The following is a 10,465-nucleotide window of genomic DNA, read 5'->3' on the forward strand; positions in this document are numbered from 1 at the left end:
TGATTGAGTTAGGTGGAGTTATTTATGGGAGGTTCCCCGAAACTGTTCGAACAGCTATCCAAACATTATACTCTACTCCCACTGCGTCTGTGAAAGGGCTAGGATATCACTCACCTTATTTCTCGATCTCCAATGGAACTAGACAGGGATGCCCCCCTTTTGCCCCTGCTGTTTGCATTGGCTATAGAGCCCCTTGCAGAAAAAATCAGATCGGATAAATTTATTGATGGCATTACCCTACATGGTACAAATCTTAAAATAGCCCTATTTGCCCTCTGTCTTCATTTCCCAGGATCAAGGAAACCCTTGACTTTTTTGGACAGCTATCCTTTTATAAATTGCATATAGACAAGACCGAAATTTTTACATGGGGCATATCCCAAACTGTGATCCAATGCCTCAAAACCCAACATAAAGTCAATTGTGTTGACAATTTTGTCACGCATCTAGGGGTTAAGATATCACATGACATACCTCAGATCATCAAGGATAACTATCTCCCCCTATTATCTGAACTACGCACTCTGAAAAATAAATGGGATTATACACACATCTCCTGTATAGGCAGACTCACAGCCCTTAAAATGTCTTTCTTACCTAAAATAACATACCTCTTTAGGTGTCTTCCTATCAGAGTTCCCAGATACCTGCTCCACCAGTTTTAAAGTGAATTCACCAAATACACCTGGCAAACCCCCTAGAGTGGCACATAAAATTCTACAGAGTTCTCTACACCGAGGAGGGATAGCTTCCCCCTTTATTTTCCGCTACTATGAGGGGGCAATGTTAACACATATTTCACAGTGGGGAGCGATAAAATCTCCCGGCAAATGGAAAACCATTGAACAAGCCTCTTTACCACACCACATATATCTACCAGATTTAATATGGACCCCTCCACATTCCCGACGTACTTTAAACATCACTAACCCCATTATCTGTGAATGCCTGAGGCTGTGGGCCAAGCTTAGACATTATCCTCACATAGCGCCACACCCCTCTCCGGTTACCTCCCTTTCAGGTTTACTCTTAGGCCTCCCTGATTCCCATCCCCAAAAGTGGGCACAACTAGGAGTGGAGAGGGTCTCAGACCTTTTGTCCTCTTCCCCACAACCGAGGTTCCATACACTTGAGGAAATACAGGCTAACTCTTCTATACCCAATGCACATGAGATTTGAACATATCAGGTTGAAAAGCTTCTTGATAAGCTGGGGCTTCAAACCTGATCTGGCTCGCCCACGCACAATGTGGGAAACTGTATGGCAGCAAGGGAATAGATTACGCAAACAACAAACTACCCCATTAACTTAAATGGGAGCTTTACCTCAATACCACTTTCTCCCCACAAACTTTCACCCTCATTGTGTCACATTATTTGAGACCTACTACAAACTACTGACGCACTGGTATTATATCCCCACGAGACTGGCCAAAATGTATGGTTCAGCCTCGCCTTTGTGCTGGCGTGACTGTGGACAGACAGGGGACGCTCTACATATTTGGTGGGAATGCCCTAAAATTGTACCCTTATGGAACTCCTGTTTCCGTGTTCTGCTTGATTTGGGTATAACCCTTCTCAAGACTCCCGCTAATGCCCTCCTCCACATTGGGACTCATTCTCTCCCTAAACAACAGGCTTATTTAAGCATATACCTATTAACCGCGACTAAAGCGGCAATTGCCAAGGCGTGGAAAACTACGTCCTTCCCTAGTTTGCCTTCGATATTAAATTCGATGGCATACATTTACACAATGGAGAAAAGTATATTCCAAGCACTGGACAGATCTGACCTATTCAAACTTATCTGGGCAGACTGGGGTACAAGCTACGATACCACCTGGGCACCTAATGTTGTCATCAAATCATAAAAAAGGACTACTAGTAGACAAGCACTTCATCTACCCCTTCCTCCCCTTCTTCATCACCTCTTCCCCCTCCCCCTCCTTATTCATCATTCACTACTTAAGATTATCGGATGTTATTGTATGTATTTGAAACATATGTGAGATATTTACCCTCTCTTTATATAGTTCATCTGATAGATTATAGAGGCCTGCGTGTCTCTTTCATCACTGACCGTATTGAATTTTCTTTATATGTCAGACTTCTATTATTGTTGAAATAAAAATTTTTGGAAAAAAAAAAAAATGCTTCTTTTGATTTTCAAATCTGACATTATTATTATTATTATTATTATCGGTTATTTGTAGAGAGCCAACAGATTCCGCAGCGCTATAACATTTACGTCCCTTTAAGTATTGTAGACAATACTAGCAATTCATAGGAAAACATGGAGTACCATGTCCCTTTAAACACAGTAGAAATGTTTTGCGTGTTGGGATTTTGCAAAAGATTTTTTTATTGTTTACATTGTACTAACTACTAAAAGGAACCTTGCAAATATGACATTTGAATTTGTTTGGAAAGCTGAATTTATAATATTTAGTAACCTTTTATTCCTGAGGAAATGTGTTCAGTTTACACATTTTATTCTAATTGGAGTTATTTTTCCTACATGCAGTACTTTTAACCTGGGTGAACAGCACAAGTGTACGATGGGCCACTCGCATTCAAGACATATTCACTGCCGGCAAACTGCTAGCCCTGGGCCTCATTATTGTAGTGGGTTTTATGCAGATATTTAAAGGTAACAAACTTCTGTTTCACCTTATGTTTATAAACCATACCACTGCATTAAGTGGGAAGCTATACAGCAAATGGTACAGAGATAATATAAATGTGTAACTAGGCTTTTCTCACATTCTCACATAGGTTCTTTAGAATCCATTCTAGTTCCTATCTAAAAATCTTGCCATATATGTCTAGAATGCAAAGTAACTTTAGGACAAATTGAATTTTTGTTTTTGTAAATGAAAACGAATATCCAAATGAATGCATCAACGAAACTTAAAGAAAACAAAACTGTACTGACAAAAATTCATCAGTATTTATTAGTTTCCTTTAAATTTATTTTTTTAAGGCTTTATACTTACTTTAAAGGGATAGTAAACACCAAAAACATTATTCTTTAAAAAGATAGATAATCCCTTTATTTACCATTCCCCAGTTTTTCATAACCAGCACTGTTATAGAAATATACTTTTTACCTCTGTAATTACATTGTATCTAAGACTCTGCAGACTGCCTCCTTATCTCAGATCTTTTGACAGACTTGCACTTCAGGCAATTAGTGCTGACTCCACGTGCACAAGCTCAATGTTATTTATATGAAACACATGAACTAACGCCCTCTAGCTGTGAAAAACTGTCTAATGCATTCAGATAAGGGGCGACCTTTAAGGGCTTAGAAATTAGCATTTGAGCCTACCTAGGTTTAGTTTTCAAGAGAACAAAGTACATTTGACGATAAAAGTACATTTTTAAAAAAAGTAAATTGTAAAGATACCAAACTCAGATTTTTTCTTTCATGATTCAGACAGAGCATGCGATTTTAAGCAGCTTTCTAATTTCCTCCTGTTATCATTTTTTCTTTGTTATCTTGCTAACTTTATTTGAAAAAGCAGGAATCTAAGTTTAGGAGCCGGCCTATTTTTGGTTCAGCACCCTCGATAGCGCTGTGCTTATTGATTGATAATAGGAGTAAATTAGAAAGTTGCTTAAAATTGCATGCTCTTTCTAAATCATTAAATAATTTGGGTTTAGTATCCCTTTAAATACAGTAGAATTGCATAACCAACAAATCGATAATAAAATTAGAATGTAATAGAATTTCAAATGAGCAGTAGATTTCAAAATGTTCTTCCATTTGCCCCTTGTATCACAGTATAACAGTCAGCAGCAAGTTACAGACTCATATATGTATACACAGTGAACTCACATGCTCAGTAGTGTCCGGTGCCTCAGAAAAATATATAAAATCTGTGCATATGTTGATAATGGAATTAACAAAGATGTTTAAAATGTCATCTTCTATCTGAAAGTTTAATTGTGTCCCTTTAACAAAGTATATAATGCTATTCCTGACCAATTGGATTATCCTTGGAAACTCTGTCAGTGATCTCAAACTTCATATGGGCTTTGAGTTATGTATAGAAAATTAGTGATAGCTAAACTTGGATATATTTCACATGTCAATAAACTGCATTTTAATCCTTAGGAAACTATGAAGAACTGAAGCCAACCAATGCATTTAATTTTTGGATGGTCCCAACAGTGGGCCAGTTAGCATTAGCCTTTCTACAAGGATCATTTGCATTCAGCGGGTGGAACTTCCTCAATTATGTTACAGAAGAACTGGTTGACCCCAGAAGGTAAAAAGTATCAATGATTCATTTTCTTATGCTGTAACTAATGCTTTTCACTATCAGCCGCTCACAACTATTCAGTTGCTGTGTTATTCTTTGTATCCTAATCACTAAAGATTAGAGGGTTGTGATCTATGCCCTAGTTTCTCAACCTGTAGTACGTGATATAATGAAAGCCTTAGAATCTGTCCTGTGTGACATCTGAGTACTCAAGTTGACGGTGTGAATATGTCACTACATAGGTTGGCCTACTGCTCTGTCACTAATTCACCTTAGATAGGGAAATCAGTGGCCAGATAAATAAAAACAGAAACGCTGATCAGATGATTGTATTTTTTCACTGATTAATAGATCTGATACAATTTTGTCAAATCATGTGATACCCACAATTTCCATTTTTTGCACACATTAGAGTTTTAGATATTTATGTGTTTCATTTTGGGTACATAGGTAACAAATGTTTGCCTGCAGGGGTACTTGCTACAAAAAGGTTTACAAACACTGTTCTATGTGAAAGAACAAGTAAGAGTCAGGATAGCTATATTCAGGCCACAACTGACAAGTCTTATTCCTAGGTCCAGTGTGGTGACAATGTGCTGGCACTCCTCTGCTGGGCTACCCTATCATACTGTTTAATTTAATTGGTTGCAATTCCAGTGCTTAATAAATTATTACTATTATTATTGTTTTACAAATCCATGATTCATATAAGCAATTCTTTTTTTAACTGTTAATATATATTATGGTTATAAAATAAAAAAAAGTAATTTCATTTCTCTTTATTTTTTAAGTACAATGGGCACTTTTTGGTAGACAATATTAATAAGATGCTTGGGTTATAAAATAAACATATTATCTATGAAGAAGTATTATCTTTAAAAAAAGTAAATAAAGACAGTATCAAAACTACAAGCAGTCTAAGGACATCTAAAGGCATAGGTCACAAGCACCCCCTGGCTTAGACATCCAGAAGCATAGGCCACAAGCACCCCTGACTTAGGCATCCAGAGGCATGGGCCACAAGCACCCCCTAGCTTAGGCATCCAGAGGCATAGGCCGCACCCATTAGTTTAGGCATCCAGAGGCATAGGTCACAAGCACCCATTAGCTTAGGCATCCAGAGGCATAGGCCACAAGCACCAATTAGCTTAGGCATCCAGAGGCATAGGTCACAAGCACCCCTGGCTTAGGCATCCAGAGGCATAGGCCACAAGCACCCATTAGCTTAGGCATCCAGAGGCATAGGTCACAAGCACCCCTGGCTTAGGCATCCAGAGGCATAGGTCACAAGCACCCCCTAGCTTAGGTATCCAGAGGCATAGGTCACAAGCACCCCCTAGCTTAGGCATCCAGAGGCATAGGTCACAAGCACCCCCTGGCTTAGGCACCCAGAGGCATAGGCCACAAGCACCCCTGAGTTAGGCATCCAGAGGCATGGGCCACAAGCACCCCTGACTTAGGCATCCAGAGGCATAGGCCACAAGCACCACCTAGCTTAGGCATCCAAAGGCATAGGCCACAAGCACCCATTAGCTTAGGCATCCAGAGGCATAGGTCACATGCACCCCTGGCTTAGGCATCCAGAGGCATAGGCCACAAGCACCCATGGCTTAGGCATCCAGAGGCATAGGCCACAAGCACCCCTGGCTTAGGCATCCAGAGGCATAAGCCACAAGTACCACCTGATTTAGGCACCCAGAGGCATAGGTCACAAGCACCCCCTGGCGTAGGCATCCAAAGGCATAGGTCACAAGCACCCCCTGGCTTAGGCATCCAGAGGCATAGGCCACAAGCAACTTCTAGCTTAAACATCCAGATGCATAGGTCACAAGCACCTCCTGGCTTAGGCATCCAAAGGCATAGGCCACAAGCACCTCTGACTTAGGCATCTAGAGGCATGGGCCACAAGCACCCCTGGCTTAGGCATCCAGAGGCATAGGCCACAAGCACCCATTATCTTAGGCATCCAGAGGCATAGGTCACATGCACCCCTGGCTTAGACATCCAGAGGCATAGGCCACAAGCACCCATGGCTTAGGCATCCAGAGGCATAGGCTACAAGCATCCCCTGGCTTAGGCATCCAGAAGCCTAGGCCACAAGCACACCCTGGCTTAGGCATCCAGAGGCATAGGCCACAAGCAACTTCTAGCTTAGAAATCCAGAGGCATAGGTCACAAGCACCCCCTGGCTTAGGCATCCAGAGGTATAGGTCACAATCACCCCCTGACTTAGTCATCCAGAGGCATAGGTCACAAGCACCCCCTGGCATAGTCATCCAGAGGCATAGGCCACAAGCACCCCTGGCTTAGGCATCCAAAGGTATAGGTAACAAGCGCCCTCTAGCTTAGGCATTCAGAGGCATAGGTCATAAGCACCCCCTGACTTAGACATCCAGAGGCATAGGCCACAAGCACCCCCTGGCTAAGGCATCCAGAGGCATAGGCCACAAGCAACTTCTAGCTTAAACATCCAGATGCATAGGTCACAAGCACCTCTTGGCTTAGACATCCAGAGGCATAGCCCACAAGCACCTCTGACTTAGGCATCTAGAGGCATGGGCCACAAGCACCCCTGGCTTAGGCATCCAGAGGCATAGGCCACAAGCACCCCCTAGCTTAGGCATCCAGAGGCATAGGCCACAAGCACCCATTAGCTTAGGCATCCAGAGGCATAGGTCACATGCACCCCTGACTTAGGCATCCAGAGGCATAGGCTACAAGCACCCCTGGTTTAAGCATTCAGAGGCATAAGTCACAAGTACCACCTGACTTAGGCACCCAGAGGCATAGGTCACAAGCACCCCCTGGCTTAGGCATCCAGAGGCATAGGTCACAATCACCCCCTGGCTTAGGCATCCAGAGGCATAGGCCACAAGCAACATCTAGTTTAGACATCCAGAGGCATAGGCCACAATCACCCCTGGCTTAGGCATTCAGAGGCATAGGCCACAAGCACCCCTGGCTTAGGCATCTAGAGGCATAGGTCACAAGCACCCTCTAGCTTAGGCATCCGGAGGCATAGGCTACAAGCATCCCCTGGCTTAGGCATCCAGAATCCTAGGCAACAAGCATCCCCTGGCTTAGGCATCCAGAATCCTAGGCAACAAGCACACCCTGGTTTAGGCATCCAGAGGCATAGGCCACAAGCAGCGTCTAGCTTAGACATCCAGAAGCATAGGTCACAAGCACCCCCTGGCTTAGGCATCCAGAGGTATAGGTCACAATCACCCCCTAGCTTAGTCATCCAGAGGCATAGGTCACAAGCACCCCCTGGCATAGTCATCCAGAGGCATAGGTCACAAGCACCCCTGACTTAGGCATCCAAAGGTATAGGTAACAAGCGCCCTTTAGCTTAGGCATTCAGAGGCATAGGTCCCAAGCACCCCCTGGCTTAGACATCCAGAGACATAGGCCACAAGCACCCCCTGGCTTAGGCCTCCAGAGGCATAGGCAAGAATCACCCCCTGGCTTAGACATCCAGAGGCATAGGCCACAAGCACCCCTGGCTTAGGCATCCAGAGGCATAGGCCACAAGCACCCCCTGGCTTAGGCATCCAGAGGCATAGGCAACAATCACCCCCTGGCTTAGACATCCAGAGGCATAGGCCACAAGCACCCCTGGCTTAGGCATCCAGAGGCATAGGCCACAAGCACCCCTGACTTAGGCATCCAAAGGCATAGGTAACAAGCGCCCTTTAGCTTAGGCATCCAGAGGCATAGGTCACAAGCACCCCTGACTTAGGCATCCAAAGGTATAGGTAACAAGCGCCCTTTAGCTTAGGCATTCAGAGGCATAGGTCCCAAGCACCCCCTGGCTTAGACATCCAGAGGCATAGGCCACAAGCACCCCCTGGCTTAGGCATCCAGAGGCATAGGCAACAATCACCCCCTGACTTAGACATCCAGAGGCATAGGCCACAAGCACCCCTGGCTTAGGCATCCAGAGGCATAGGCCACAAGCACCCCTGACTTAGGCATCCAAAGGCATAGGTAACAAGCGCCCTTTAGCTTAGGCATTCAGAGGCATAGGTCACAAGCACCCCCTGGCTTAGGCAGCAACTTTGAAGGAGCAACAGTAATGCAACTAGCGTCATTTTATGCATAAATATATTCTGTCCATAACTGCCTTTTCGGTGACTTTCTCAGATTATTATGAATGCAAAATACAAAGGCATAATTAGTGAAGAATAAGAGGAACCGCTATAAGTAAAAGTAAGAAGATTTAGTTATGTCTTACAATGGTATAGATTTTTTAGGTAATATTATGGGTCTAGAGTTGCATTAAAGGGACATGTATCCCACATTTCTTTCTGGATTCAGATAGAGCATACAATTTGAAAAAACTTTCCAATAAAATTCTATTATAAAATTTGGTTTATTTTCTTGATATCCTTTGTTGAATGAGCATCAATGCACTACTAGTGCTTCAGGTGAGCCAATCATAAGAGGCATGTATGTGCAGCCACAAATCAGCAGCTAGCTCCCAGTAATGCAATGTTGCTCCTGAACCTATATAGGTGTTTTCTTCAACAAAGAATGCCAAGATCCAAAGCAAAATTAATAATAGAAGTAAATTAGAAAGTTGTATAAAATGACATGCTCTATCTGAGTCATTAAAGAAAAAGTGTGGGTTTCATGTCACTTTAAATTGAAATAAGCATCTGGTGAAATCCAACAAATGAAGAGTAGAAGCATAGTCAAAATATCTTACATCATATTTCTCTATATGATAAAATCTTTGCTTCTTTTTAGGAATCTACCTCGTGCCATTTTCATCTCCATTCCGTTGGTGACGTTTGTGTACACATTCACCAACATTGCTTATTTTACAGCAATGTCACCTCAAGAGCTAATGTCTTCTAATGCAGTTGCTGTTGTAAGTAAAATAATTCCCATGATCCTTTAAGACAAAATGTGCATTGCATTCTGTGCTTCTCAGTACACCTCTTTACCTTCTGTTACCTCAGACCTTTGGAGAGAAACTCTTGGGATATTTTTCCTGGATCATGCCTGTCTCAGTGGCACTCTCCACATTCGGAGGAATTAATGGATACCTCTTTACCTCATCAAGGTTAGAGGGTAAAAAAATATCTAACAATTTAGTTTTTAGAGGCTAACATCATATCAATCTGATCACTAAATATAATCATTTCTGTGATTTTCTTAAGAAAAGGAGATGTTGCATTAAAAATTGTACTAACAAGAAATCATGATTTAGCATTACTAAATGGATAAAAATATGTTTTTGTTTTACTTTTGTTTCTTAAAATTCTATTTTTAGTTATTTTATACAATTTTTTTTACAGAAATGTGTTACTGTTTAATTTGATCATTTTAGTAAGGAACTATTATCACTAAAAAATCCAAAGCAGCATCACTTGTAAAAACTCTGAAGTTGGTTGGAAGAAAAGCTGCTGCTCAAAAAACAGGCTGAATTTAACCTTGTCCAGCAGGGAATCAGCCACCATTTTCCAGCTGAGACTAAGGGCTCCATTTATCATTTGTCGAGCAGACGAGGTTCAGTATCATAAACCTTGTTGGCCCAGCCTTGCGGTGAGTGGCCAATAGCATGCAAGCCGGGGCTGTCAATCATCCCGAGCAAATCTGATCGGATTGATTGAAATCCGCCACACTTTAGGTGGTGGAGAGATTAAGTAGCAGTAGGTATTTTAAGCGCTGAGACTCCAACGCTGTCTTGGCAGCTTAATAAATGGAGCCGTAAAGACATAATGATCAAAAACTCGCAGACAAGGAGAGAAATCACACAAAAATGTTGGTGGTGTTTTTGACCGTTATATTGTAATGTATGTGTCTCTCTTTTCCATCATTACTACATAGCAAGATAAACAGCTTTCAAGCTAAAATTTGCCTTAAATTCTTTGAGGGACCTTACAGTACAAGACAAGACTGCTTAGATAATTGTAACAGTCCAGAGAGTTTTATTGAATCAGGCCCTTTGAGAATTAAAGCATGTTAGCCCTACAGCACTAAACTCGAAGGTAGTTATCAAAATTTCACATTCCAATGTTCTTAACATTTAAATTTTCTTCTTTAAATATATATCTATACATATATATATATATATATATATATATAGATATATATATATAGATATATATATATAGATATATATAAAGATAGATATACAAATAGATAGATATACAGACATAGATTTTTACATATATATATATATATATA

At 41.7% G+C, this 10,465-nt stretch overlaps 1 protein-coding gene across 1 annotated transcript in view; it reads left to right on the forward strand.

Annotated features, from left to right (window-relative positions):
• SLC7A10 (solute carrier family 7 member 10) overlaps positions 1-10,465 on the forward strand; it is a 171,221-nt gene that overhangs the window by 132,415 nt on the left and 28,341 nt on the right. Inside the window, exons 4-7 of the mRNA XM_053695063.1 lie at positions 2,524-2,649; positions 4,120-4,273; positions 9,020-9,143; positions 9,235-9,338. Coding sequence (XP_053551038.1) covers positions 2,524-2,649; positions 4,120-4,273; positions 9,020-9,143; positions 9,235-9,338 — 508 coding nt within the window. The remainder of the gene's footprint in view (positions 1-2,523; positions 2,650-4,119; positions 4,274-9,019; positions 9,144-9,234; positions 9,339-10,465) is intronic.

Source organism: Bombina bombina, chromosome 1 (assembly GCF_027579735.1).
Source record: "Bombina bombina isolate aBomBom1 chromosome 1, aBomBom1.pri, whole genome shotgun sequence".
Taxonomy (NCBI): Eukaryota; Metazoa; Chordata; class Amphibia; order Anura; family Bombinatoridae; genus Bombina; species Bombina bombina.